This window comes from Exophiala viscosa (assembly GCF_022695815.1).
Source record: "Exophiala viscosa unplaced genomic scaffold EDD37scaffold_4, whole genome shotgun sequence".
Taxonomy (NCBI): domain Eukaryota; kingdom Fungi; phylum Ascomycota; class Eurotiomycetes; order Chaetothyriales; family Herpotrichiellaceae; genus Exophiala; species Exophiala viscosa.
This window is the reverse complement of record NW_026944356.1, coordinates 773,782-801,548: the sequence shown is the minus strand read 5'-3', so window position 1 is coordinate 801,548 and position 27,767 is coordinate 773,782. Positions and strand designations below refer to the sequence as shown.

At 51.4% G+C, this 27,767-nt stretch overlaps 9 protein-coding genes across 9 annotated transcripts; 4 read left to right on the top strand and 5 right to left on the bottom strand.

The window, feature by feature from the left end:
• Positions 1 to 1,388: 1,388 nt before the first annotated feature.
• EDD37DRAFT_369313 (beta-lactamase superfamily domain-containing protein) lies at positions 1,389 to 3,122 on the top strand. The gene has a single exon (XM_062811942.1). It carries the CDS (start codon positions 1,655 to 1,657, stop codon positions 2,693 to 2,695), a length of 1,041 nt encoding a protein of 346 aa, XP_062670798.1. The 5' UTR covers positions 1,389 to 1,654; the 3' UTR covers positions 2,696 to 3,122.
• Positions 3,117 to 4,942, bottom strand: EDD37DRAFT_628328 (chitin synthase III catalytic subunit-domain-containing protein). The gene is made up of 2 exons (XM_062816430.1): positions 3,797 to 4,942; positions 3,117 to 3,741 (listed from the first exon to the last, which is right to left on the bottom strand). Exons 1-2 carry the CDS (start codon positions 4,613 to 4,615, stop codon positions 3,400 to 3,402), a joined length of 1,161 nt encoding a protein of 386 aa, XP_062670797.1. The 5' UTR covers positions 4,616 to 4,942; the 3' UTR covers positions 3,117 to 3,399.
• A 127-nt stretch (positions 4,943 to 5,069) lies between these two features.
• On the bottom strand, positions 5,070 to 7,955 carry EDD37DRAFT_628326 (uncharacterized protein). The gene has a single exon (XM_062816429.1). It carries the CDS (start codon positions 7,860 to 7,862, stop codon positions 5,397 to 5,399), a length of 2,466 nt encoding a protein of 821 aa, XP_062670796.1. The 5' UTR covers positions 7,863 to 7,955; the 3' UTR covers positions 5,070 to 5,396.
• An 898-nt stretch (positions 7,956 to 8,853) lies between these two features.
• Positions 8,854 to 10,465, bottom strand: EDD37DRAFT_649242 (mannosyltransferase; the record flags this gene model as incomplete). Its single annotated transcript, XM_062818114.1, has 3 exons — positions 8,854 to 9,195; positions 9,250 to 10,150; positions 10,200 to 10,465. The coding sequence occupies 3 exons, from the start codon at positions 10,463 to 10,465 to the stop codon at positions 8,854 to 8,856; spliced, it is 1,509 nt and encodes a 502-aa protein (XP_062670795.1).
• Positions 10,466 to 11,958: 1,493 nt separating this feature from the next.
• On the top strand, positions 11,959 to 13,158 carry EDD37DRAFT_657361 (uncharacterized protein; the record flags this gene model as incomplete). Its single annotated transcript, XM_062818889.1, has 1 exon — positions 11,959 to 13,158. The coding sequence occupies one exon, from the start codon at positions 11,959 to 11,961 to the stop codon at positions 13,156 to 13,158; it is 1,200 nt and encodes a 399-aa protein (XP_062670794.1).
• Positions 13,159 to 13,659: 501 nt separating this feature from the next.
• On the bottom strand, positions 13,660 to 16,004 carry EDD37DRAFT_628320 (transcriptional regulation of mitochondrial recombination-domain-containing protein). The gene is made up of 2 exons (XM_062816428.1): positions 15,516 to 16,004; positions 13,660 to 15,464 (listed from the first exon to the last, which is right to left on the bottom strand). Exons 1-2 carry the CDS (start codon positions 15,843 to 15,845, stop codon positions 13,983 to 13,985), a joined length of 1,812 nt encoding a protein of 603 aa, XP_062670793.1. The 5' UTR covers positions 15,846 to 16,004; the 3' UTR covers positions 13,660 to 13,982.
• A 137-nt stretch (positions 16,005 to 16,141) lies between these two features.
• Positions 16,142 to 18,875, bottom strand: EDD37DRAFT_370734 (uncharacterized protein). Its single transcript, XM_062811944.1, has 3 exons — positions 17,253 to 18,875; positions 16,349 to 17,201; positions 16,142 to 16,295 (listed from the first exon to the last, which is right to left on the bottom strand). Exons 1-2 carry the CDS (start codon positions 18,687 to 18,689, stop codon positions 16,491 to 16,493), a joined length of 2,148 nt encoding a protein of 715 aa, XP_062670792.1. The 5' UTR covers positions 18,690 to 18,875; the 3' UTR covers positions 16,142 to 16,295; positions 16,349 to 16,490.
• Positions 18,876 to 21,285: 2,410 nt separating this feature from the next.
• EDD37DRAFT_628307 (DNA replication regulator DPB11) lies at positions 21,286 to 24,617 on the top strand. The gene is made up of 4 exons (XM_062816427.1): positions 21,286 to 21,564; positions 21,613 to 21,677; positions 21,729 to 22,613; positions 22,666 to 24,617. The coding sequence occupies exons 1-4, from the start codon at positions 21,543 to 21,545 to the stop codon at positions 24,271 to 24,273; spliced, it is 2,580 nt and encodes an 859-aa protein (XP_062670791.1). The 5' UTR covers positions 21,286 to 21,542; the 3' UTR covers positions 24,274 to 24,617.
• A 400-nt stretch (positions 24,618 to 25,017) lies between these two features.
• Positions 25,018 to 26,503, top strand: EDD37DRAFT_369164 (thioredoxin-like protein). Its single transcript, XM_062811941.1, has one exon. It carries the CDS (start codon positions 25,411 to 25,413, stop codon positions 26,305 to 26,307), a length of 897 nt encoding a protein of 298 aa, XP_062670790.1. The 5' UTR covers positions 25,018 to 25,410; the 3' UTR covers positions 26,308 to 26,503.
• The last annotated feature ends 1,264 nt before the right edge of the window (positions 26,504 to 27,767 follow it).

Sequence of the window (27,767 nt, the reverse complement as noted above, 5' to 3'; positions counted from 1 at the left end):
CAAGTTCGATTTCCAACACTCGCAAATACCGCCGGTATCACTCGAATGCATTGTTACCGGAACTGCGGCAGGGCTCACGATGACCAGGTGAAGAGGTGCGAGCACGACCGGGACTCTTGCCTTGCGGCATCTCGGGACGACAAGTGGCGACCAATCTTCCGCCAATTCTTTTATCCACGAAGTCAGCCTGCCGTCATAATCTTGACATGAGTTGATGATCTTGCGAAGACCACCAGAGGTGCTGCACTGTTTGTCACGCCAAAGCCCTTCTGGATATATGACTACTTGATCTCAACGTCGGCAGACAGGTAGGGCCATGTCCAGCCATAGTCAGCGGAGTGTTCGGCAATGATGGCAGGGATCCTGCTAGGCCCGCGGGACAAAAGAGCCGAGGCCTCATTCGCGAGGACAAGTCCATTTGCATATCGGTCGATTCGTGGGTGCCGTCGTTTGAGTGACGCTGATGTATCCTGGAGTTCGCAAAGTCATTTTGCATTGGTGGCAGTATGCCCTAGGAAGCACGATGCTGGGGCAAACAGAACGCACGCTGATTATGAGAAGTGCAGGTGACTGACAGAGGTCCTGCTCTCTTTTGGAAGTCGAGTCTGCATAGGTCTACTACGACAATCCCTGAGTTTCCGGTCATGATTGATGACATGCTATGGTGCCTCGTTCTAGCTGATCTCAAGGTGTTCTCGGGACTGTAGCCAAGGTACGACTAGGAATAATATGATATGACCTACTATCATCGCGAACGGCGTCATATCCACCCCTACATCTTCGAGCGACAAACAACGGCGACATCTTCCAGGAACAGGCAGGCTTAAAGTGCGAGTTTCGACCCCGGCCTATACATACTCCTGGAGCCCAAGATCTGCTCTTGCAAGAAAGCGAGGTTTTTGTACTCTTGGACTCGCGACCTCCTGCTGTCGTTCAAACTCGAGGCCTGGTTACTCGTGCATGTCAACTGGTCTTCGCATCTGTCTCTTCGATAGTGGTGGGTGGGTAGTACCCTTGTACGCGATGCCGGTAAGTACGTGAAGAACCTGTCGATTTGACCTCCTGAACATGAACTGCCAGTCGTCTTTCTGAGCATATTATCCGTTAACGTGTCAGTGACCATATGTCTGATGTTGCATGTCAGTCTCCCCGGAACAGCAGGTTCACGACTGTTATGTCTCTGGCAGATTGTCGACTCTTTGCTCGCCCGGTAAGTTGTTTGGTGCGCGGTTCTGTAATGCCTAGCCCTTTACGTGCACATCACATCCCAGGCCGGAAAGCTTCTCCTTCTCCGTCTCCCAGAGCGGACTGAGCGGAGCACGTCACACTTCCTAAGCTGACAGCTTTAAGGCTCGGGAAGCAGGAGCACAACGTGAACAGAAGAGACGAAGCTATCTGTGCCAGCTAGCGTTTCGTTTAAGATACTGTTTGACTTGTTTAGGCAGTGCTCCTCTTCTCAAACTGGCATATATCAGGACCAATTGTTGTACGGATATATTTCCCTGAGCGTGTCGTCATTCGAGCGTCATTTACCCCGAACTATCAAAAGCACCTCTATCTACAGTATATCCCCATCAGCGAAGTCACAACATGGTTCTCAAGTGATCAACTGGGAAGAATTGATCAGCTTTCGACTGAGACTCTTGTATCGACCATGGCGACCAAGCCGAGCATCACAATTGACCCTTCCAAAAAGCAGCCGCCTACAAGAGACCATCCAGAACCATCTTCACTGAAGCAGCAGCTACCACCAGCAAAGTCAACCAAATCCCATCCAACAAAGACCACACGGAACAATGCCAGCCTCTTCTTCGTGGGCACTGCCACCACAATCCTCGAATGGCAAGGACTCCGACTGATGACAGACCCCAACTTCCTCCACGCAGGAGACCACGTCCATCTCGGCCCTGGTGTCCAGGGCACACGCCAGACGAACCCAGCCGTTGATCTACACGACCTTCCCAACATCGACTTGGTCCTGTTGTCGCACTACCACGCCGACCACTTTGACCAAGAAGTCGAGGCATCCCTAAGACGCAACCTACCCATCATCACCACCCCACATGCCCAAGAGCATCTAGCGAACAAAGGCCAAGGCGAGTCATTCACTGCGGTCCACGCCGTCGACGCCTGGGAGAACATGTTCGTCAACGTCGACGCGGGCACCAAGGGCGCCAGACCAGGCATCCACGTCACAGGCATGCCAGGCAAACACGTAGGTGATGGCCTCCTGTCCAAAGCCAACGACATCCTAGGCGCTGTGCCACCGACCAACGGCTGGATGCTGGAGTTAGGATACTCATCCGATCAGGACAAGGACTTCGAGTGCGGCTACCGCATCTACATCTCCGGCGACACCCTATACGTGTCGGACCTCGAGAAGATCCCCGAAATGTACACCCATGCCGGCAAACCCATCGACCTGATGCTCATTCACCTGGGTGGCACGACCATCCCGGGCCCGCACATGCCGTTGATCATGGTCACCATGGACGCCAAGCAGGGTATTCAGCTGGTCAAGTTGATACAGCCCGAGTTGACGGTTCCCATTCACTACGATGATTACGATGTCTTTTTGTCGCCGCTGGCAGATTTCAAGGCTGAAATGACGAAGGCCGGATTTGACGAGAAGGTGGTGTACCTTGACCGTGGCGACCAGTTCGAGTTTGAGGTCCGTGGAGGCAAAAGTACTTGAGGCCGGCTATCGAGGAGGGTCACGTTCAGTGTGATGTACGGGTGCGACCCGGGTAACGAGCACCGGGCTGGGAAAAAGCCCAGGCAAGCGAGTTGTTGGCGGTGCCAAACTTAAGGCCCACGAGGCACCGACTCCTATGAGTCGCACTATCAATCTCTTTCCTTCGGACACCAGCGAGAACATAGCGCTTTCTCTGAGCTGCGGAGGCAAGGATGAGCAGTATGCAGGACTGTCCGCTCAGTGAAGATGTTGCTTAGTGGTGCACACAAATGATCGGCTTCTTAAAGAAGGAAAGGACGAAGCCATGAATAACCATATCCAAAGCGGGAGGCCAGCACAACCGGGATACCACTACATTCAACACGATCAGCCTTGTCACTGAGGATAGTGGGCAAGCAACCATGTCACCATCTAAAAGAGGTAGATCAGAATCTCATCAATTTCTTATCTGATGACACCGGGGTGTTGTTACACTATATTGCTATGACAAAGCTCTTTCGTACATTGCAGATTGCATTAAGCCTTTTTCATTACCGCCATAGGGCGAAGTCGTCCTATATGCCCCTCCCATTTGCTCCATTCATAGATGCATTGTGCGTGTACATCCATCCGTACAGTCTTGGGAATCCCAACGCCTCGATGCCATGCAAGATCCAGCCCATATCCCATTTCTCGTTTTCGCCATCGCCATGCAAAAGCCCACATCAATAAGCATACTCTCGTTCACGGTTTCTCACAGGTGACTGTGTATGCTGATCATAGTCGTCATAACTCCCAACTTGTTTCCTGATATCACCATAGCTGTGTCTGGGCTCAACGAGATTACCATAGCCAGACAATCGCTCTCTGCTCGAGGGGAAATAGTGCGGAGCTTGAGGTGGGTACTCCATGCTCGGAGAGTCATAAACGCTGTCTCGCCCTCCTCCATAGACACTGTGGGTTCGATAGTCGTCGCTAGGTTCGAGCAGCTGCTCCTTGACGTCCCAATGACCCTGTTTCGTGCCGACGCTGAACTCGAGATCTTCCTTGGTGATGCTGTCCCAATACTGTACAAAAATTAGTCTCAACGTACACAGCGATACCCAGCATCAAGTGACTCACCTTGTAAACCATCATCACGCCCAACAGATTGCAGACAGTCGCAAAGAATAACGAATCAAGATAGTGGTTGACTCCTTCGCAGACTTTCTTTCCGAACACATAAAGGATGACTTGGCCGACCACGAAGAAGAAGCCTCCAAACGCCAGATTGCCCAGGGGCCACCGATCCTGCAAAGTGTTGACGACCAGAATGACCTGCATGATGAAATAGACAGCCAGAAAGACAGCGTTGATGATGTACAGCACAACAAATAGTCCCGTTGTATTTGTTGGGGACAAGCCAGCCCATCCCTTGACAGTGAGCAGACTGACGGCAAAGCTGATGATGAACATGAACAGACTGCCTAGCCGCAACAGCCAGATTGACAGCGTCGTGCCGTCCTCGTACAACTGAAACCCGACGAACCCATTGATGAGAAGACTCGTGCACAAGGCACTGGCAAGGCCATTCTGCACTGCCACGAACCAAGGATATGCGCTCTGATTTGTTGCTTGTAACACGCCGGCGTCCAGCACCAGACTGACAATGGTCAAAAGAGAATAAAAGTAGAAGAACGTCAGGATCTCCTTGCGGCCGACCGCGGTGAACTTGGATCGGACGTGGAAGATCATGATGGCCGTCATGCTCAAGGCGGCAATGTGTGCAAAGTCACTGGCGGCCTGGAAAATGATGGTGTTGCCCACCTCGATCGATCGAGCGCTGCATGCTGGGAGGAGGACTGGATTGTGGAGGGCGGTGAACTCGGTTGGACTACCAAGTAGATAGCAGAGAGGTAGAGCCGACTGCTCGCAGATCGAATCGAAGGATCCGAAACCCATTTTGTGGGCAGTATGCCCTCGAGGGGGGTGTTTCGAGTTAGCAGACGCGCTGTCGATGAATACCGACTCGGGACAGGCTGCAAAATGACTTTGCTTATATCTTTCCAGCAACGAGAGGGTGGTCTCGTCAAAGGGCGGTCGTCAATGAGGATTGCAGGACGTAAAAAAGAGACCAAGTTCGCTAGGACGATCGCGGTGATGGCTCTGGGATGACGAAAGAACAAAAATGAACGCTTGCGATGTATGATACAGATGTAACGAGCGTAAGGTGTCGCCAAGTCATCAGATAGCGAAAAGCAGGGAAAGATGGAGTCGTGGTGATGGTGGTGAAGGGCAACGAAAGATGAGGCTCTTGTGAACAAGGCGCAGTCCAAACACGAACTGTGCCCCCTTAGGCTAGCGCCCTACTTTTCGTTGCCGGAGGCCCCTGAAAATAGAACGCCACGATCTACGGATCTACAGTATAGATCTTCAAGGACTCTTTAGACACAATTTTCATGTTTAAGAAAGCCATTTCTCAGTCTCAAGGCTTTGTGTATGGACTGCATTATGCCAGGACTGGGTAAGTCGCCATATCACACTAGGATGTAAACCCATCACCGCAACACCAGAAAACACACAACCCTCTTATCACCCAAGCACCATTGCCCCGAGAAAAGCATGCCTTTGCAGCAACTGAGCCTAACCAACGCCATGTTCTCTGTTTCGTCGTTATCGTTGCGCTACCCTACACCATAACCTCACAAACTCAACACGTAAGTAAGAGCTCCGTGGTGTCATTTTACACCTTGCCATGTCTGCGGCCATGTCGACGGCTGTGTCGTTTCGACTTCACCCGAGTTTCGCCCTTGGACACGATCTGTCGTGCGCGCTCTTGTGCAACAGCCAGTTTTTCAACCAACATTGCCTTTGCGCTTAGGTCGTGCTGCAGCCGGGCCAAGTCCATGGAATCGAACCATCTCGAAAGTGCCTTTCCTGCTTCTGAGATGCCATTTGATAGTCGACCCAAAGTCTTCTTCCCTTGAAGAGCACCTCTGTCTGACATTTCGAGGAAGTCCTCACGGGCCGCTCTCGCGCTTTGCAAGACATGCGCTTTCAGAGGCGCAAGGTCATCGAGTTTGTAGTGCATGGCTTCGCCGAGCTTACTTCGTGTTCCATTGACAGCTTTGATGATCAGATTTTGCCGCCTAGCAGGCATGATGTTTGACAGTGTTGTTATCATAGCATGGATCTGCTTCTCAGCCATCTCTATGACCTTCTTCGCAGAGAGCTGAACCAAAGTCGGGCGATCCCCAAAGGACACAGTCAGAGTCTCGCTCAGACTAGGCTTGGTCATGGTCAGATTGACCTCGATGTCTCCGAAGGCATCGTGTGGCTGGAGTTGTATGCTATACACCCCTTCAAGAAGCTCATGTACAACAGCCGGGACAGTATCGTTGTTTCGCTCGAGCACAACGGACAGAGGCGATCGCTTCTTTCGACTGGTAGCAATCTTGGGCAATTTCACCATAAACTGATTATCATTTGCGAGCCCCACTTGGAAATGAAGGGCATCTTCCCCCAGTTGATAGATAGATGCGACTGCGAGGTTTGGCTGTCCAAGTTGAATAGCTCTACTTGTGTCGGAAGGGGTGACCTGCGCGACTGGGACATGTCCGGGCGTCTCAGAAACCGGAGTCGCCGAGGTCCATGTGGGCATCATGCTAGGAACAGCATGTGAATGTACAATCTCTTGAACCCCATCTCCAGATGCGCCCGAGATTGTCTCGTACATGATGGGCCATAGTCGAGCACCGAGAAGAAGATAGGCGCCAAGCAACCAAAGAGCCATCAGAAGGTTCTTGTTCAGAAAAGTGTTGCTGCGCAGAAACTGGCCGCGACCATCCTTTGGCTTCTCCGTCACACTAGCCTCCTGATTGACTGCATCCACAAAAGACCGCGGCAGGTCTTCGTCCGGTTTCGAGGTGATGAAAGCAATGTGCTTGTTCAGGGTAGCAGAGTCGAGGTTCAAAAATTGCCCCATGTGCACTGGAAGCGGGTCGAGGCGGTCGACAGATTGTAAATGCTCGGTCCTTGCCTCGACAGTCTCGTACAGATGAGTCGAATCCCATGTTCGGAGGTTGTATACTCCATGCCAACTTCGATCCATTCGGATGGTGATACTAGGGATCTCGTGCTGGGCGGCAAACCTCAAAAATGCGAGGCTCTGAGAATCCAGGAATCCTCTTTCGAGGTCAACGCATATGATGGCAAGGTCGGGGAGTGTCCAGCGTGGATTGGTCGCCACGTATCTGTAGCCATCCCATTGAGAAGCAACCTCAGATTTCGATTGACGGTCTTTCAAAACAAAAGCCGGTCGTGGGCTGCTCAATTCCTCGACGGAGTCAAAACATTCAAAGTCGATTTGCTTGTCAATAGCTACCAGGTCGGCATAGTCTGGCTTTGATCCTGGTCCGAAGGAGTTTGGAACGAGGTGAAATCTGGATATCGAGGATCTTGGGCTGTACGTCGTGACTGGGCGAGCCGCCAACGCGTCACCAAGCTTTCTCTGAAGTTCTGGCCGAAATTGTTCGACCTGTTTGCCTAGCAAGACGATCTTGAAATAGCCGAGGGTGTCTAGATCCAATCCATGTTCCATGAGTGCCATATGAACGATGCTGGAATAGGTGGTCAGGTCGTCAGTGCGTGGGAATCTCTGTCGCATCGCCTGACCTTGCTCCTTGCTAAGGGAGTTGACCTTCGTATAGCATTGGGGAGGAAATGTGCCAATCTCTTGCGTGTCATCGTCGACTTGGCCACTTCTAGAACGAACATCATTCGTCGCTTCTCCTTGCATCCTCAAAATCTTTGTACGGCGTAGATCTGACGAGTTGTCTCTGGTATCCTCCACACTAGTATGCCTTCCATGACTTGGGCTGAATTCGTCCACGATACTGTAAACGTCCTCTAAGTTGTAAACATCGAGTAGGGACCCGACGTCGGTATGTTCAGACCTTAGATCATCCCCACTCAAAGACTCGATATCGGTGAGGGATGCCCAACTCTCGTCGAGGGCAGGCATGTTTGCCTCGGAAGACGGCATGCTTCGCGGCGGTATCAGGCGGGAGGATTGAGAAAGCTCATGTAGAGACTCAAGTGAGAGGTTCAAAGCAATCTCTGGAAATTCTAGATTGATGTTGGAATTTGCAAGTACGGTTGCAGCCTCGTCGTGGTCTTCGTGGCTATCTTGAGAAGGTACATCAGTCATTTTGATGGTAGACTGGTGATAGATGTTCTGTCGAAGGGGAGGGAAGGAATTGTTCGGCGAAGGGACTTACTGGATAAGGCAGAAATCGCAGGCAGTCTCTCGTGTGAGACACTTTCGACTGCCGACTGTCTGGTACGCGAGAGCGATGGTTCAGGTCATTATCTGGAGAATGATCGATGATAGCGTTCTCTCGCGATCGGGCAGGAGTGAATCACGATTTTCAGGAATTCACGTGCAGTCAGTTGCCAGTCAGATTCAAGCAAGTTAGCCACAACCTCAGTATAAAGCAGAATATATCGAAAGTGTTTATCAAAGAGAGTGAAGATGACAGGCAACAGACGCTGATCGTCGACAAGGCAGACATCCACCCCGCATAACCCCTCCGCATGCACATGTGTATCACAGCCTGATATCGTGAATACCTTATCGGCACTATCAAGGCAAGGCTACAGCACAGCCTGATGACAGTTTGGTACTTGCTCAAAGCAAACAAGAAGTATATCGTATTCACACAGATTGAATGTACATCTCATGACCCGTTCGTTGAACGGCGTTCCTGTACCCACAGACCTATTATAAGGGGTTCAACATAATATTTTCGTCCCCAGCATCCATGATTTGGCCAAAACGGCTCCCTAAAGACCTTGATTGGTCTTGCCCACCTGTTTCCTTATCCTGTCTCAAACGTCTGATCACACCTGTCTCACGGTTTCGGTTGTCTCGGTCAGACCTTGCACCTTTCGAGGTGTTTGCCAGTATGGTCATGCTGTGCGTCGAAAAGAGCAGACAAACACAGCGCCTCGAAATCCAAAGGTGCCTCCAACATCATTTGCACAAATGGTCCGACTTTTGGTCCGAACGTCTCGACGCCGAACTGATGTTTCTAACCAGTTAAAGGACACGCGACACCGCCGCGTAGCGATAGCTAGTCAAACATCTGGTTTGCGGTTGAAATACTTCGAAAGCTCTTCCTCGTCAAGCCTGAATGCGTTCAAGGAGAAGCATAGCCGCCAGCCACCTCTACCCATTCAGCATAGCAACTACCCTCTTTGCCTTCCACATCACGGATATCCGTATCGCATCGACATCGGCAGCCTACGCCGTTCTCCTTGGGAGTATCGGGCATTGCCCAGTAGTCGTCTTCCTCCTTTCGTTCCTTGTCATCTTCAGTCGTCTTCTCGTAGAAGGGAAGATGCGGAAGCTGTCTTGCTGGGGCGTTTGCGGGGCAATGTTGGATTGTCGTATGCCTGTATCCAATATCGCGGAAATAGTGGATGTCTCGTGGTGCTAATAGTGCCCCGGCTGCGAGAGAATGAATGGGAGCATCTCCCCACTGGAAACATGTTAGCCAAAGCCGAGATTGATCACTGAACCGGAATCATCTTACCCTTTCCATCCAAAATCCACCACTCTTATCCATCATGTCGAAGAAATCGTTGTATTCTTGGCTCCTGAACCAGTCCAGCCTTGCAATCTCAAAGTTGCTCCAGAAATGGCACATGTTGTATTTTTCTCCTTCCATGGCTTCCGGATCAATATCCTCGATGTTCTGGTGTCCCGGCTCAGTTTGCAAAATCTCGTTTGGTAACGTTTTGGCTCGGTTTTCGTCCGCAGATTCCTTCTTTTCCGGTTTGGGTTCGACAAACATCTCCCAAAGACCTTGCGACTGAATGTTGTTCTTCCGCTTGTAGGCAGATGCATATCTGAAGATGTTGGGCACGGTTTCCTTCAGTTCCTTGACCGCAATGGTGAACCCGTAAGTTTTGTTTGATTTGATCATCTCGATGAAGGGGTCGTAGGTGATGTCACAAAAGTACTTGATCTCTGGCTCAAGGCGCCAGTACCATTCGTACTTCTGCAGCAGCTCATGCTTGTAGAAAAACCCCGAGTAGAAGCGACACATGTGGTGGTAACTCTCCATGCCACCGTACATGATTGCAGCATCTCCCTGTTTGCGAATACCTTCTCTTGCAACCTCATGATCAACCCAGTCCGGATACCCCCACATCGACGCATCAATCTTCCCGAACTCGGACGGACCGCTGGTGTAATTTGTCACTGTGTCTTTGAATGACTGTTCGAATTCGCCATCGTTCAGGAACACGTAGGGATAATGAAACCACCGGTTGAAATGTCGCTCGATGCTTTTTATCGATTGTATTACTCCTTCCAACTCCTTATTTCGGGCCAGGACAACGAAAGCAGCGTTTGCACGCGGCTGTTTGGCAGCTTCATCCGGGTTTAGGCATCCTGTAGCAAATACCTTGTCGTGCTTTTCGCTGATTTTTCTGTGACGGAGTTAGAGAGGGCATCGCGAGATTGAATTGGAGGACATACCTGATGGAAGGCGGTGTCCCTGCCGGGACTAATATGCGTCCCGGTGAGTTAGGGTGCTTGACCACAAGGATGAGAATTAATATGACCACCAGACTGGGGAAGAGTAGCAGAAACCCCAGAGGTATTGATATTGACGAATTCCCTTTTAACTTGACGCGCCTGCGGAAAAAGGATAATTTTGACATGGACTTTGATTTTTCATTCTTCCAGTCTTCGGCTGACGGGGTCGAGGGCAAGCGCTTGAGGACACGCTGCAGAAACCCCATGGTTTGATGGACGGTGACCCAATGTCGTCCGCCAAGGAGGCCGGTTGCACTTCTCCTAGAGAATTATCTCGCAATCATGCAGACCTTTGCCGCGCATTGGATGATTCAATCGACAAGTCAGGTTATGGGGTTGACTACTTGATCGGACGAAGCTTCGTAGGTTTGAATCGCAGTTTGGTGTCCCAACAAACGCGGAGGCTGGAGGAGATAGGGATGAGCGGATAGGGTTGGAAGGGACAGCTGCACTGAGGGTGTTCGAGGTTGCGCCGTGCTCTATGGCTATGTCGACAGATACTTGAGCAATGTATGGAGGTCGTAATGGTGAATCGTCGAAGAATTAAAGGTATGAGGACAGATAATGGGGGTTCTTTTTCGCTTGAAGGGACTGGACTCTGAGGCAGGGAAAGGATGGAGATGCAGTACCACCGGGAGACCCACTCCCAAGTCCTTTGGCAACGGGCGTTTGGCTGAATTGCGATCGTTGCCAAGCACCGGACTACGCAGCTTTGCAAGGAAACAATCAATCACCCGCCTTCTCTGGGCCCCCTTAATAAGACATTACTATCTATAAGTTAAAGTGCCTGGCCCAGCTGCTGGAAGGCCTGGGTGAGCCTGAGAATATCGGGTGTCGTAGTAGGTACGGAGTGAACATCGGACTGGGTTAATTGAAGTTGTTGGATACAGGCACAAAGAACCAGGAAGTTGCTCCCCTCGAGACTATAGCATTTAAGATTGCGTGATATGCTCGAAAAGAGCGTATATGTCATCAACATGGATTGCCATTAACTACAGTACTATCTACCTAGGTCGGTAACCTTCTCAGATGGAGAAGCCATTCGAAAGCCAGGGCACACCAGGGGAGCCAGGTAATTATTATTGCATCTTCCCCGCCCCGGGCATTCCACGTATGGGTGTGATGGGCATATCTCTACTAGTAGTTTAGGTACTCGCACTTGCAGGTCAGACATGCATGGCAACGTCGATGGCGCCGCAGGGCCCAACCCCGTTACTCCAATCGCCACAAGAAATAATGACACAGACCACAGACCTTACGACTGCGCCTGCGCCGTCTACGCAAACCAGAACACGTTGGCAAACCAACCACTCCTACACTTACGAACCTCATGCCAAACACATCCGACAATTTATTTCCAGCACTCTCTTGACAGTGATTGTACCGTAGTAAGCTGTCCAACCGATACGCCTTCATCAAGTCATCTCTGAAACACACATTTGATTGTTCTGCTACCCGGCTGTCTCGAGTTCCGCACGACTCGAAGACGTCCCCGCGCATTGTATCCACTGCGACCTGAAAAGTACAGCCTACATGTACAGAATGCTATGACAAACATCGCGCGGCGACGGACGCCCTTTTCTGAAAGCTCCTGCAAGGAAATCGTCACATATCGCACAGAATGGCGGCGACCTCTCCTCTCCGGCCCTCGACGCCATTGAATTCGCCGTTCAACGCGCCTCAACTATCGCCGAGCCGAATGCCGCCTCCATTCCTGCCACCGGGCTCCTACAAGTCAGGACACCGACATCTCGATGTCTTCTCGCCGGTCGATCAGAATGGTAGTTTCTGTTTCGACAGAGTAATAAGGCGCGGCAAAGTACTCCGGCGTGTGAAGAACAAGGGAGCTTGGAAAGCCTCATGGAAGCCTGCATATCTGGTCTTGAGGCCGAACCTTCTGTCCGTCTACCAAAACGCAGACGAAACCGATCTCAAGGTATCTATAACGCTGTCTGATGTCAATGCTGTGGCACCCGTCCGCAAATCAAGAGCCGAAAACGTGTTCGGAGTCTTTTCGCCGTCCAAGAACTATCACTTTCAAGGCCTGTCGGCGGCCGATACCGCGGACTGGATTGCACACATCCGTCTCGAAGCGAGGACGGACGAGGAGGACCAAATCGATCTGCGTGCGCCACAGTACTCCAACCGCGATGGCGAAACATCCAATACCTATGAGTCGACCGACATGTCGGCAGATGAAGCACATAATGCTCCAAAGTCTTATGATGGACATCAGACAGGTCTGCAAAAGAGGCCGAGAAAAGGGTCCTATTTGACCCAGCAAACCACTCTTCACGACTACTCTGGAACCGAGCAATTATCAACATCGATGTCTGATTTCTCCGATACGCTGGGTAGCTCTCTACCGAAGAACTCTACCACCTCGCTTCCGAAGCAACCAGTCCTCACTCCTATCGCTTCTTCACAGCAGCTAGCGACATTGTCCACACCTAAGCTGCCCGCTCAGCAGCAATTATCAACGTCTCATCAGGATCAAACGGTCGACCCAGAACGGGTCATTCGTCATGGATACCTGCAAATCCTCAAGTCGCACAAGACGGGTGTCAAAGGTTGGAAATGGCTCTGGGTTGTTCTGCGAGCCCGAAGCCTGTCATTCTACAAGAACGACCAAGAATATTCTGCATTGAAGATCTTCTCAATGAGCTCGATCATCAATGCCGCAGAAATCGATCCGATCAGCAAGTCGAAGAATTTCTGTTTTCAGGTCATCATGGATGACAAGTCATACCGGTTCTGTGCCCACGATGAGGATGACTTGGAAAAGTGGCTTGGTGCCTTGAAAAGTGTGTTGAGCAGACGGCAGGAGTCCCAGAAATTCTTGGGAAACGGCAAAAGGAAAAGCATTACGGAAGCGACTGCCGGCCTTTCCTTGCGGTGAGAGCTGAGACTCCTCGTCGAATACTGACGATATTGGACGGGCAAGTCTTGGACTAGACAAGCCCACGATATTATGAATTGATGTATGAATGCGGAAAAGCCGATGAGGCTATGATTGGAAACGGGCAAATTTGACTGCCGGGAAAAGTGTTAGGACTATAACACGCAAAAGCACTCCTCACGACTACATCCTGGTGATGTGTGCCGTTCTGGTTCAATGTTCGGGACGGTTTTTGCGATGAGAACCCCTTTTTCTTCTTAAAGGGTGGTTATGCATGGGCTGTTGGAAAGGGACGAATTCTGGAAATGAACATGAACGCCCGCCCGACATTTGGACGTCAGCATTCAGCCATGACCGAGCTGCAACACACTGAATGGACAGCAAGAGAGATTGGCGACGAAAGCCGCCAGCGCTGAGCGAGGATGCTTCTCTTGTCTATGTATGGTGATGATGACTATACAATAGTACAATATAGTAGAGTACATTAAATGATACCCACCATGTTTTTTGGATATCCGTCCATCTAGCTCGTACAGTATCCTCATTTCCATGCGCCAGGCTGGTAATCATACAATGGGTGAACCCGCAGCTAACCAGTGCCAGACTTCTTATAGATCCTGATACCAAAGATTTCAAGAATGTAACCGAAGATTTTGTGACAAGTCCGAAAGTCGACTTAGATAGGTTCAGCCGGCCATGTCTCAATGATGATCGAGGCAAAAGGCACACGATCCTGCTTTGTGGAGCATCTGGCGAAATCGACCGAGATTGGTCAACTGCGACCAGCTAATCACCTGGCCACGAAGATGGACCGCTCACAGACTTCACCGGTCCTCATAGATAGTCGACTCCCTTTTCCGACGTCCAAAGAATCCGCGCACACGACCCCAACCACGAGCCAAAATGCCAGTGTTTGAGTGCTCGACGTCCTCCCTGACAGCCGCGATATCTTCACCCGCCGTGCCCCGTCCGCGCTCTTGATCCTGTTCATACGCATAAGAGTCTTCCAGGTCCTCGGCGTCTGGCTGTCTCGGCTGCAAAGGCGCCGGCTGCTTCACACCGCTAGCGAACTCCACGGGCATCCAGCCATCATCCAGTCTTCCACCGATGACATGCACGCTCTTGGATAGGATCGTATCTTGACGAGTCTGTTCCGTCTCTGCTTGATCGGTCTTTTTTGCGTCCTTTAGCTGTTTGAGCACGGCACCTGCGGCACCTTGTGGACGGCGCGGCTGGCCTCTTGCCACGTTGAAAGGCGCAAGACGGCTGTGGACCACGTTCTGTGGCCAACTTGCGGCAAAGAGCCCGTCGTTCAGATCGGCCCAGTACATCTTGACTTCGCGCAACTCTGCCCAGTCGGGCTTCCCTTTGTCGCTGTCCTGAAGAATCTTCCCTTCCTTCTCCTCGAACTGATTGAGAGCAGCTTGCCTGGCCTCGGCAACGTTCTTCCACACGGAACCATGCTCTGACATCGGGACGTCATGCAGGTCGAACCACTCCTCGATGGCGCGGCGTTCCGCTTGTCTCAAGGTATACTGCCTTCTACTCCACGCTTCCACGTCGACTTTGCTGGCATCGCCATCATAAAATGCCTCCCACTCCTTGACGGCGTCTCTGAGCTCTCGAATGTTCTCGGCCTCGACAAGCCTGCCGCAGGAGACAAGCCCCTGGTGCTCCATGCTAAGTTGCTCCAAAGCCGCACGCATGAGAGGCAATCGGCTTCGGTTGTCCGACTCGTGCACCTCCAACGCCCAGGAGGCGCGGTCTTCTAGCTTCTGCTGTTCACTTGTTTCTTCTTTCCGGATGGTATTGGCTCGCTGCCTAGCTCTCCTCGTCTTCTGACTGTGTCTTACGGCTCGATTTGTGGCCACTTCGACTAACCTTTCCAGCGGGCCAGGTCCGGAGCTAATCCAGTCGAGCACAAACGCAGCGTCAGCAACACTTGTGGCTTTATGATCCATCAATCTCCGTGCGTGCAATTTCTTGGGCAATATTTCACCGATTTTTGGTATCTTGCCAGTCAGTTCCTCCCGGGCTGCCATCTCCTGATGATCGACCGGATTGCCGATCTTCGACTTGATGACGGCGATGTCCTCTTCTGTAACCCTTATCAGGTCGTCCGGAGGCGATAGTTGCCTTTGTAAAGAGAGCTCGCGCAGTTTCTGAAACGCGAAAAGACCTTCGAGCGCACCTGCGGGTGTGGAAGGGAAATGTATAGAAAAGTGCGGCGTCCACATATCCGTTCGAACTGACGACGGTACAGTTTTCTTGCCGTGAAAGACCAGTTGGTTCAGTACTTTCGTGCTCTATGTATGGGTCAGAGAATGCAGCATGTAGACACGAACAGCAGAAGATACCTGTAATGTTCTTGTCAAGCTATAAACGACTTGATTCGTCCTGACATGCCGGTAGGCATATATGTCCAAGCCATGAGTTCCGTGCCGTAGCGCTTTAACAGCTTGACGAGACTGTATCTGAGCACGATCTTTGAGCGCATTGGCATTGTGTTTTCGCCATTTACCCTGCACCCACCATCGATCTTCACCAGAAGGTCCAAGGGGTGGCTGGGGGTCTGTATTGGGACTCTTAGTCCCCTTGAGCATCCTCGGAGGTCGTATTCGCGGCATCTGAGGGATGGACATTGGGGGCATCTGGTGGGCCATGGTTATAGCTGCGGTGGCCGCCATTGCGGGCGGTGGCCGTACGGCCTAGTCGGAACTGCACTGCAAAGAAAGGAAGGCAAGAGGTTATCTCGTCATGCCGGATCACTGCCGAAGCGTTTGTGCTGTCTGCGAGTGGACGACCGCAATTGAGTGATGCTGGGTATAATTTCGTCGAGATGCACGCCTGCCCGGACTAAATTGACCTAGAGCTGGCGCGGAATTAGATGGAGGCATGATCTTGGCAAGTTTGCAACAATTACAGTAGCCTCATAGCGAAAGTTCTCCCTATCCAATCTATGGCATACCTGGACGGCTACGAAGACTTGAGAAAGATTCGTGATGAACTCAAGAGCAGTCTTACATAGGGGCGGAGCGTCACTGAATGGCAGTACTATTGAGAGCGAAATTCCTGCATGCTATGGGTCGAGATGATCGCCACGGACTTTCAGCCTCAACCAGATTGATCTCCTACCTCTTCCAGATCTCCTCAATTCTTGAACGCCTCCATGTTTTCCTGAACCACATACCATGATCCATATCCAGAGAGCCTCCTTTGTTGGAACCAGATGCGTCGCTCACTTATAATATAATTCTCGTCGAAATCATCAGTCGTGTTTGTGTCGTTTTTGTTGTATGCCATTCATACTAGAATATGCGAGTTCATTCTGTTCAATGTGCGATGGAGCTTGAGGTCGCCAAAGCAGAAGGTGTCTGCTGGGACGAGCCTGCATGTCCGTCAACAAGAGGTGCCCAGGTTCGCGGAATGTCCATGCTCCTATTGAGGCGTCCACCAGGTGTTAACGGATAGTCGACACGGGATCGATCCAGTCTGTCATCCTCATCAGAAGTCTCATCGGCGAGGCGAGCAAAGTAATCAGCCAGTGCGTGGTTCGCATCCCCCGAGACGATGTTATCATACTGAGGAGGAGGAGTAACTAAAGGTGGCGGAGGATCATCCTCGTCGAATGCGGGTGGATTGAAAGACGGGGCTCGGAGCAAGTGCATCGGCCTAGGCTGTGCAGCATTGGGATCGTTCTGGATGTGTGCTTGATCGGGCATGGTAAGACCCCCACTATCATTAGTCCAGCTGCGCTGTACACCAGGTCCGGCACTGCCATTATCGACTGAGGTGTTGAGCGTTGGAACGCGATGTTGAGAGACTGGAGGAGTATTTCGTCGTCTCAAGGCGGCTCCGGGACATCCGCATTCGAACTCATCAGCTGGGGCAGGCGCTGTTCCACCGGCACTGTACGCAGGTAGCGAGATGTTCGCCTGGGTTGCACGACATGAAAGGATGTTAAAAGGTGAATCAATCGAAATCTCGAAATGGCGTCGCTTAGTGGAGTCATTTTCGTCCGGACGAGAAAGACGCATCACGATCTGCCGAGATATATTAGCAACATTTAGAGGTTAAGTGAGGACAGTCTTTACCTTGATCCAGTGATTGACCTGAATGTTGGCATAAGTGGTGTCAAAGTGCAGCCGCTCACTCCTCAATCTATCTTTCATCTGGTGACAGCTCGGCAGCTGTACACTAAATTCCATCTCCGTCGGGCCAATACTTCCGGCGTCGTTATCCAGGTTACCAAGAAGGTTGGTTTGGTCCCTAGGGACCTGCTCGTCTCCAGCAGCTGCAGCTGCACGGTAGTCGTATGGGACGCCACCACCTGCCAAGATACGCATGGAACTTCCAGGATATGAGGAAACGCTGTGCCCATCAGCACGCTTCTCGAATAGTTGCACCTTTCTCGTTGGCTCCAGCCTGTGGACCTTCTTGTTGTTTGTGAAATACTGGATATTTTCTGTCACAAATACTTTGATCCGATGACATTGCACCTTGGCCAGAGGGGTCAGCTTGAATGCAATTGGAACATTTGAGCCGAGCGGGAACGATTTGCCGGAGATGACAATATCATAATGTAGCTGATCCTCCCAATTACGTGATATTGCAATTGGTTCGACCTGTTCCAGAGAGCCCTCAGCAGGTGCTCTGATCAGGCTCAACTCTTTGATGCCGACCAAGTTGGCACGAAAAGCACCGGATCTCTCGACTAGGGCCTCCAACTCGTACTTGACATGACCGAGGTCGACGTTGATTGATTCCGGTAACCGCGAGTCCAAAGGTAGTTCGAAATTGTAGATATAGTCACCAGGATGAAATACCTTAAAACCCTTTTGAGCCACGGTGGGTCCTCCGTTAATTGTGTCTCCTTTGCCAAAACTTCGAGAGTGATTGGCTTGAAGGGACAGTCTCTTCATGTCGCGAGATGATGGCGCTTTTGCGGGAGATGAGCTACGCTGAAAGAGATCAAAGGAAGAAGTTACGCCAAGCTCTTTCGACTCGACTGAAGGGCCTTTCTGGAGCTGCACAATGTCGGCCCCATAGCTGTGCTCAGCGGTCGGGATCTGAGCATTGAAGAACGACCAAGTGTGGTTCATGATTGTGGTCGTATCTCTGAACTCGACTCGCTTTGGCGGAATGCCCTCCGGCCACTCCGTTTCGGACTTGCCACGGAAATTGAGCGAGATTGACTTGAGTTTGGCTTGCTTGGTCACTCGCAGGATGAGACTACCACGAAGCATGGTGGTGCTGTGAGTGGAGGCATCATTGGCATCATAGCCTTGCAAGAACAGGACTGGTTCTGCGAGGGCGATAGCGACAGAGACGCCATTTCCACTGGCCACGGGCTTTTCGTCGGATAAGTTGGTTATCTTGATGGGCACTTCGGGTTTTGGTCGTTGTGTGGAAGCATTTCGGACATCGCTTTCAAGTCTGGGTCTTTGTACCATACCACTGACTGGGCCGCTGATACTGCTCGAAGTCCTCCCTCTTCGTTCCGGGGAACGCCTGCCATCGGCGTGCACCATGTCCCCCTCTCCCACCGAGTCACGCCGTTCGACTTGTTCAGATATTACAGGTTGGAGGGCGACGTGCTGAGCAGGTACTGGAGGAAGAGATAATCTAAGGAGACGTTTTGCGTGTTCTCGTGAGAAAGCCAGCTTCGCAGGCGTTCGGCTTCCAGTTGTACAAGGCGGCCAAAGCGAAGTGGTGGCGGCGTGGGTGCCGTTTCGTCTCGGATGTTTCGGTCTGAGAGATCGAAGCGCTTTCAACGTTCAATCGACGCTGCTATAATGGATTAGATTCATGAAAACCACAATAACATGGCGTTGGTAACAGCAAGTCGGCGGTTCGTCCTGACACAAGCAGACTTTGGGAATGTTGGAAGGGGAATGGGCAGGCGGGTGCCAACTCCGCAGTTCGGGTTGGCCTTGGCTTGGGCTGCACGCACCTTTTGGACTAATGGAGCAAAGACTCTCCTCTGATCTTCTTAGTGGGAGATGGAGTGCCGCTGCCAGATCGGCGTATTAAAGCGAGCCGTGATCCAAAACGGTTGCACTCATCGTCCTCAATTGATTTGGTGTTGTGTGGCAGTTTCCGAGCAGGCTGAGTAAAGAAGAAACAAGAAGGCGAATTTCGAAACGAGATATCTCCTTCGGATTACCTGCAACGAGAATCGCCGGCAGGTAAGAAAAATGACTCTGGAGAACGACCAGATGTAATGATGGAAGAGCAACAGATACCATTGGTGGTAAGCAGAAAACAGGCACGCCCGGCCCGGCAAAGGAGCAAGGTGGAGGGCATTTACATAAGGCACTGATACACGCCGCAATGATCAATCAGTATGTAGCGCTAATGATGTGGGTAGGCCGTGAGCTTGTTTTTGGGGGTGTGAAGCCGCGTATGGTCAATCTTCTCGGTGATCTTACAGGGTATTGGAGATTTTTATGGGGCTCCAGAAATGTCATTATTGTCATCAGTAGGCTGTGGCAGGCTACTTGGATCTCCTCGGCTCAACGGGATGCTATCGAATGCCACGCATCAGATTGATTGATCAACATTAATTCATTCAGCACGGATCTCGCGCACATCTCTGGTCTGGAAAATTGATCGTGTGCTTCGACCACCTACTGTACAAGCTTACCTGCATTGGGTAACTTATCTCAGGCCTTATCGTGCTCTACTCCGCCCTGTCATGCTGGTCGCCTGTTCTCGTCGCCGGCTCACTTGGCATTCTGACTACTCTCTGACTTGGATCAAACGATACACTCATACCAGCCTGAGGCAAATTTATGCCAAGCTATATCTCATTCTTCCCGAAGCATGCCTTAGAGGGACATTGTTGAGGGCAGGGCATGGTCAGAAGGACAAAGGAACTCGTGACGGTAGTGCGAAGGATGCTCCAGAGCCGCCGCGTCCCGGCAGTGACACATACCTCATCATTCTGCCGCCTCTCAACACAGGACGCTGCCCTGTCCATTGGTCATCTACCCACGTTCATTGTACTGTTCACACCCGGCCACTGTCTGGATCCCTCGATCCACGGCTGTCGGCTTGTACCAGAAGAGCGCCATGATTGCACCGGTACCCAATGCCAGGACATGATATTACTGTTCTCCACTGTTCGAACTTGTACCCCATAATGACATATATGCATGCACGGTGCTGGAGAGCAGAGACTTCAAAGTACCTTAATTTCTGGCGATGCTACGGGGAATTACCCGTACCTACTTGGTTCCTGACTTCAATACCGAGATGCCGGACGCGAGCGGTCAGCATACCACAACCGGAAGGATCGCACCTTTGACATAGTCGGATTGGGTCCTTCGGTCTGCGGTGTTTGTAATAGCCTCCATGGGTCAATGGATTGGCCGCTCTCCGGCAGACGCAGCGCTTATTTCTCGTAGCTTTGCCCTGCATGAAGCATTGCAGTACCTGCTGATGAGTCTTTTAGCACTTCCTCTGCACAAATGCATTCGTGTATCATTGAGGCTGAGTACATGTACAATTTAATCAGTAGCATTTCAGAGCCTGTCTAGTCAGAGTCTTCTTCGTAACGACTTCCTTCCCATGCTCCAGCTCCTATCCTGTCGTGGTCAGCAACGATAGCAGGCACATCAGGGGATGTTTCGCGCATGCAGGCCACGTAGCAGTTGCCTCATGGGACAAATCGTACAGCCGTAACCGGAGACAGGCGGCTTCTTCGGCTCACTTATCCCTGGAAATCCAAGCAAGGATTTGGACAAGGGAGCACACTTGGAGGAGAAAGTGAGATTACACAGGTCAGAGTAGGGCTGCATTTCTCGAAGGTTCCGGCAGTGAGCACCTACACGGGTCCGCACATGCGCGTGCACAGTCACAAAACCTTGGATGAGGTCTCGAGCTGATTATGTTATCTCGTGTTTGGATAGGTAAGCACCATGCAAAGAAGGGACCGGCAAATCCCTGCATTCGGCGGCTTTCCTGGAACTGACGGTGTACTTCTGAAGTCAAAGCGTCTGGAGCACTGTGGGTGCTCTGTCTTGTCATATGAGTTGATGGAATGAATGATTCTGTCGAGTAGATCATGGATGAAATACCCCAAATATGTCGCAACTATTGGTGATATACTCCGTACTCTGAAGTGATATCGATGATTTGCAACCATGCCACCCACGTCAAGTTGGGGCGGCAGAAGGATTTCCCCACATTTTGATCGGATCCACTTCATGTCGGCTAAGTTGCCCGCTGGAACACGTGTTTGGACGCGTCGGGATGACCATAGATACTGGTAGACATGGAGAAAGTTGTCTGATGTACTGAATATTGCCCTATCTTCACCCCGACCTCGTTGTCTGCGCCACACCCATCAGCGTCCTTTGTCAAGCCGACCAACATGCAGAATGGCAAAGCCACAAGCCCGAGGTAGGTCAAATAAGCTCGTCTTCCAGCAAGACTAACGTGCGCTTTCAGGTTCCGCCGAGCGACCTCTTCAAGGTGTTATACTATGCTTTACGTCGATAGGAACAGAAGAACGGGTCAGTCTACGATTGTATTGCGTGTCCTGAGACCTGTTGACGGAAGTTCAGACTCGCTATGCCGACTTAGCAATCCAGATGGGAGCCGAACACAAATTGGACCTTACCTCGGACACCACGCACCTCATTGTCGGTAATACTGACACTGCAAAATACCAATACGTCGCCAGAGAAAGGGAGGACATAAAAGTGCTGCGACCTGAGTGGATTGAGGCCGTGCGAGAATGCTGGATCAATGACCTGGCTTTGAACCTGGACGCCCTGTCTCAGGAGTACCGCGTGCCCACATTGGCCGGATTGAAAATATGCATCACAGGATTCGACGATCTCTCATTTCGAGCCCAACTGCAGCGGAACGTCCTCGAGAATGGTGGAGAATATACTGGTGACCTGACGAAAGATGTGACTCACTTGATCGCGGCAAAGCCTGAAGGGAAGAAGTATGAATATGGTTTGCAGTGGCAGAAGAAAGTGGTTAGCCTCAAATGGTACAAGGACACCCTTGAACGTGCGATGCAATTGGACGAAAGCCTATACAACCCAACACTCCCTGTTGAAGCACAAGGCGTAGGTGCTTGGAATCGTGGTTCGCAACGCTCTCCACGACCAGCTAAGCGTGCTCGAGAAGAGAGCAGTGTGCCTGAACCGGCCCGGAAACTCCGAAGAACCGCTAGTGCTAAGCTTGGGAGCCAGACACAGAACCTGTGGACCGATATTGTTGGGGGAGCTGGGTTCGACGCTGAACCCGTTGATCGTCTACAGCTCAAACCCTCTGTCTCAATGCCTGTCTTACGGCACGGAGAAACATCCATGAAGCAGCCTACAAGTCCTCGAGCCGAACGTCATGCATCTGTGACGGCTTCAGAAAGTCGCCGAAGTGATTCGGGGTTCCTGGCTGGCCATACTTTCGTGGTTGAAGGTTTTGATGAGAGACAGGTAGGAGATCTATTAACACTACCATCTTCGGCTTCTGCTTACGTCTATCTAGGAGAAAATTGTACGCAGCATCATCCTCGACAACGAAGGAACCATCACGTCCCCCGAAGAACCATATACCGCAAGCAACACATTGTTAATTGTTCCACATAATTGTGGAAAGGAAGGGAAAGCCGAATTTTCACCTACCAGTACTACGCTGCATGCTGTATCCGAGTTGTGGCTGGAACGATGTCTGTTCCATAAAACGTTCGTGGATGCGGAGAAATATCCTCTTGGACAGGTCAAAAGGCAGTGTCTCGGTCAATTGTCGAGCCTTACAGTCAATGCCACAGGCTTTGACGGTCTAGAAACTAAACACATTTCGCAAATGGTGAAGCTGCTAGGGGGCAATTACACCGAGAAGTTCACCGCAGGTGTATCCGTCCTTGTTTGTAAGAAAGGGAGCTACAACAGGGAAAAGCTTGGTATGGCACGACGTGACGGTATTCCTGCGGTTTCCGAAGACTGGCTGTGGTCATCGATAAGAGACGAGGAGAAAGCCCCGATGGCGAAATTCTCGGTTCACAAAATACCTGTCCGAGCCGTGGACAACAAACAACATGGCAGGCCGACGTCTAGACTAGAAGAATACGTGGAAGTGAGCACGGTTCCACTAAGGCCTGAGGGCAAAGGTCAACCAGTGCAACTGGAGAGACAGCCGGATCGGAGCCGGAATGAGACGAAAAAAATATCCAAAAGGACAACTGATGGGGTTGAGGTACATCAAGACGCAATGCGTGGAAGTCCTGGGCAAATGGACGAAGGAGGACTAGGCACGGGAGAAGGGGACATTCCGTCCGGACGTAGTGAGACACAAGCGGCCTCACCACAAGACCAAGATTTTCCACTGCAGGAATTGTCGTCTAACTCCCCAGGCAAGCACCATCCTTTAACGGAGGCCAAAAAGAGCACAGCGCAACCCTTAGACGGTACCTCGAGCCTGCATGAACCCAACGGGGTAGAGAACGACCATGAAACTGCCAGGAGTGCTCCCGCTCAACCAGGCAACAGGTCCGGCAGTATTCACGCCTTGAATGGAGCCATCCGCGAGTTCCTCGACCAAGAAATTAGGAAGAAGCCTGCGGCGAGCGGGTCCAATGAGCCCAAGAAGAAAGGCAGGCTCATGGGTCGAGTTCTCAGCAACCTGTCCACCACCTCTGCAACTTCAAGGCAGTCCAGAGCTAGCTCGATAGACAGTATCAACACCGACGGGATCGGCAGCGAAATCGGTAACCCACCATCTGTGCGACAGAGCGGCGAAGCCGGCTCCATCACGGAGAAATCGACCTTTTCTTTCGCTGGAAGGGCAAAGACGACGCTGGCGGGACTCAAGCCTCATTCAGTGCCGATGGATGATCTAGACATGCCACAGCACAATGGTCAACCGGAGGAGGAAACTCCTCGTTTGACGCAATTAGGGTACGAGGATCCTGAGGAAGCGATAATACTTCGAGAAAAGTTGGCGGCGTCAAGGCGAAAGAAGTCCAAGTTGGGCCAAGGGGAAGAAGATCCGAAGCCCGGCGTGAGAAGAGTGAGAGTGGACAGGAAGATACGTGACGACGATGTCCTCACCGATGCTGGATGGGGAGTCGGAAGGCGGACGAGGCACAAACATTAAAGTCTGCCAGACGAGAAGGAGATTTGGACAACCTGAACCTCACTATGAATTAATGATACTTGGATAGAGTTTTGAATATCTTGAGCTTGAAACAGATATTCAGCGTTGAGCTCCTCAAGGCAGCACGGGTGATTGGTGACATGTTGATATAATTGTTAAATGTAGTTTTACTGTGTCCGTGCTTTCAGGTCCATGGACCTTGAAGTGACCGGTTCTCCAAGGTTGGAGAGAGATGCTATGTCGAAGAGTGTGCAATACTTCACCAGAATCTAACAAGTCATTCGGAGAATTGTAAGAAGCCCGTGAGTTATCTTGTACCTTGTCTCCGCGACTCTATTTGTTCCCCAGTATAGCTACGATTCACGATCAGTACAATGTTGATATGGAGGAGAATAGACGTTCTTAAACACTCCATATCAAAGGCTTAGAGTTGTTTGCGGCGCCTTGGCATGAGGTGATGTTTGTCTCATTCTCATCCGCTTCGGATAAGGAAATTCCCCTATCACAATACTTGAAACGAGTCCGAAAAAGGTTATGATTTTCGGATCTGAGTGGAGGAATCGCATTGAGTCACGGAGCCTGATGTGTTATGCTATCTAGGTATCCATCGTTCAACAGTCTGTGGCCATTCGTTTGTCCATCACTACTGGCAAGTACTGATTTGCAGGTTCTATTTTGACCGTGAAGATCAACGGTCTGATCCGCCGTCCCGATGCCGCCTTACGGGGTCACTTGGTATCCTGAGTGCACGCCTAAACCATTTAATTTTTGAAGCTAAGGATTTACAGGTTAGTGAAGCTGGTGAGCCGTGTTTCAAGCCATTCCTCGTCGGTCGTCATCCGCGACAATTGGCGCATCACATCGTCGTTTCTCTACCAAATATTCTCTCGACACGTCGAGCCTTACGCACCCAAGTGACCGAAGTCCCCTCTGGCTCTTCTGACATGCTCCGCGTGGCCTAGTAAACTGTGTGATCGACCACTAGCCCAATGTCACCCACTCCCTAGCGCATATCTCACAAAAGCACACGTCCATCAAACCACCAAACCCTTGCAAGCCCAGCTGTTTTGTATCGGTCTGTGTCATTAGCCAGGAAAGACCCAGCCCCTAGGCCACTGCTATCGTACGTCCTACATAATGGCGGACCTCGCCCGCGAAGAGGCAGACCGGTACTTCTCCCATCAAGACCACCACAATTCCCATCCCGAGGACCGAGACGACGATTCCTTACACTCATTCGACGGCGATCATAAGTCTTCCGACGACGCTTATCATTCAGACCCCGGGACAGACGACGACGACACCGCCGCCAACATGGCCACCATGACCAGCACAAGAACGACATACCATCTGCCCACACAGACATACGATGCCAACACAGGCCCCAAAGGCGTCATTGCCGACGCTCAATCCTACGCTCGTGCCAAACAATCGACCTTCCGCCAACGATTGGCCAGTTTCGCAGGCAACTTGACCTCGTCCATGAAGCCTGCCGCCACCAGCGGCACCACTGGGGCCGATAAGCGCAAAAGCTTCTTCGGCACATCTCCCAAGTCGACGTCGTCCTCCGACGAAAACCTCGCGCTCTCAGACGAGGAAGCAGACTCGGAGTTCATGCGATCATGGCGCGCCAGCCGCCTTGCAGAGCTGTCGTCCCAATGCCAGTCTCAGTCGGCGTCACAACGAAGACAGGCCCCCAGCCAACGCACCTGGGGAACCTTCATAGAGGTCGACGCAACTGGGTACCTCGATGCCGTTGAAAAAGTCTCCGAAGAGACCGTCGTTGTGGTTATGATTTATGACCCGTCATCCTCGGCGAGTGCAGAAGTCGAGGACGAATTGAGCACACTCGCTTACAAGAACAACAAGACGCGATTCGTGCGGCTCAATCATGAAATCGCCGACATGGAGTCCGTACAGATTCCCGCCGTGCTGGCGTACAGAGGTGGTGAAGTCTTCGCCACGATATCGGATGCAAAGGCTGAAGGGCTCGAGGGCGTTTTACTACAGTATGTCTTGTCAAACCCTCGCTGACCCTCGAGGTGCGTCCTGCGATGCTAATCATTTCGTCTCTCAGACATCGTGTACTCCAGTAACGAAAGCCCTCCGGCGCCGGTGCTGGACGGTACCTCCTGTGGTTGAGGGATGGAATCCCGCTCTTCGTGCTGCTCACATGCAGCCCTTCCACACTTAAGACACCTTCTTATGACTCGAACTCAACAGTTCGCTTAACGTTGCATCCGAACTACACTTTCATATCGGCACGTAAGCCCAAGCGGCTTACTTGCACCCTATACATGCACAAGGGCCCCGCTGCCATGATTGCAGCTCTTACTCCGAAGAAGCACAGGCGCTGGAGATCTCTTATCAAGCATGGCGAATGTGCTCAAGAGAACTGCATCATCTCGGCTTCCTGTTAGTTGGGTATGATGCGTGTCCCTCGCCTGTATCCTGGGATAGTGCACGTCATGCGACCCGTCGCCTGGCAGACCTCGGGATTTCAAAACACTGTCAAAGTATCATATGGAGGACGCACCAACAGAGGGAATATGCATCGCAAGCTGACCCCGGCATTTGTCAAGTCTCTCGTGGATTCACATTCATGCTGGATGAGGATTCGTCCACATGGTCTGGTGGAAGTCGTGATTGACATCAGCGACCGAGAGTACATTGAATGGTTTTGCAATGGCAAATCTACTGAGAAGGCTAGCCTATGGCGCATCATACATTGAGGTGTCGAAGATGGCCCTACGGAGGGACTACAAGCGCGCAGCTCATTATATCATGTATGAGCATATTTCAGACACTGTACTACTTGGGGAGACACTCTCTGTGCTTGGAAGAATTTTCATCGCTTGATTTTGTGCATGCGACGTCTATGTCGCGGTTGTGATGCTAGTTTCAAAGCACGAGATATGCTCACCGCACTGATGCGGCTTGTGTAGTGTGCCTTTCACTCTCGTCTTGACCGGTCGCAGGCTGTGACCATCTTTGTCCATGAGAGCATCTGCAGGCAAGTCTCGGCCCTGAGTCCGGAACCTCAATCATATCATCCCGCTCAACGCCCATGCTAGATTCCCTCATCTGCGCAAAGCAAACCCCCAGAACAATAACCTGTTCAAGAGTCGCATTGCTGCCCGTCAAGGAAAAGTGAATCACTAGCCTAAATATGACGAGCCCCATAACCAGGACCCCCTAACGAGAGATCTCTTTTGCTCTAGTAAAATATTGGTATCATTTTGCAAGGTGAAAGAAATGCAGAACGGCTCAATTGCACATGGCACTGAGCAGCCCGCTGCGAAAGGCGGGGTGGTCTCGCATGAGAAGTTGTAGATCGTGTGACAGAAGAAGGCTTGGTGGAGTAGTGGTACATGGTGCAGTTCCCGAGTCGCCCGGATCGGTTTGTTGCCACGAGCGCAAGAGTCAAAATGCGCCAGGTATGACACGAAAAATGCAGCTTCAAGTGCATTGAATGGATGCGCCAAGTCGTGGTC

What these genes read in the sequence shown, in the direction of transcription:
- EDD37DRAFT_369313 (XM_062811942.1), top strand. Translation starts at nt 1,655, where the DNA reads ATGGCGACCAAGCCGAGCATCACAATTGACCCTTCCAAAAAGCAGCCG.
- EDD37DRAFT_628328 (XM_062816430.1), bottom strand. Translation starts at nt 4,615, where the DNA reads ATGGGTTTCGGATCCTTCGATTCGATCTGCGAGCAGTCGGCTCTACCT. An exon ending in GCGTGATGATGGTTTACAAG is followed by an intron (nt 3,742 to 3,796) that starts GTGAGTCACTTG and finishes ATTTTTGTACAG; the next exon opens with TATTGGGACAGCATCACCAA.
- EDD37DRAFT_628326 (XM_062816429.1), bottom strand. Translation starts at nt 7,862, where the DNA reads ATGACTGATGTACCTTCTCAAGATAGCCACGAAGACCACGACGAGGCT.
- EDD37DRAFT_628320 (XM_062816428.1), bottom strand. Translation starts at nt 15,845, where the DNA reads ATGGCGGCCACCGCAGCTATAACCATGGCCCACCAGATGCCCCCAATG. An exon ending in GCTTGACAAGAACATTACAG is followed by an intron (nt 15,465 to 15,515) that starts GTATCTTCTGCT and finishes ACCCATACATAG; the next exon opens with AGCACGAAAGTACTGAACCA.
- EDD37DRAFT_370734 (XM_062811944.1), bottom strand. Translation starts at nt 18,689, where the DNA reads ATGGTGCACGCCGATGGCAGGCGTTCCCCGGAACGAAGAGGGAGGACT. An exon ending in AGGTCAATCACTGGATCAAG is followed by an intron (nt 17,202 to 17,252) that starts GTAAAGACTGTC and finishes ATATCTCGGCAG; the next exon opens with ATCGTGATGCGTCTTTCTCG.
- EDD37DRAFT_628307 (XM_062816427.1), top strand. Translation starts at nt 21,543, where the DNA reads ATGGCAAAGCCACAAGCCCGAG. An exon ending in GGCAAAGCCACAAGCCCGAG is followed by an intron (nt 21,565 to 21,612) that starts GTAGGTCAAATA and finishes GTGCGCTTTCAG; the next exon opens with GTTCCGCCGAGCGACCTCTT. An exon ending in CGATAGGAACAGAAGAACGG is followed by an intron (nt 21,678 to 21,728) that starts GTCAGTCTACGA and finishes ACGGAAGTTCAG; the next exon opens with ACTCGCTATGCCGACTTAGC.
- EDD37DRAFT_369164 (XM_062811941.1), top strand. Translation starts at nt 25,411, where the DNA reads ATGGCGGACCTCGCCCGCGAAGAGGCAGACCGGTACTTCTCCCATCAA.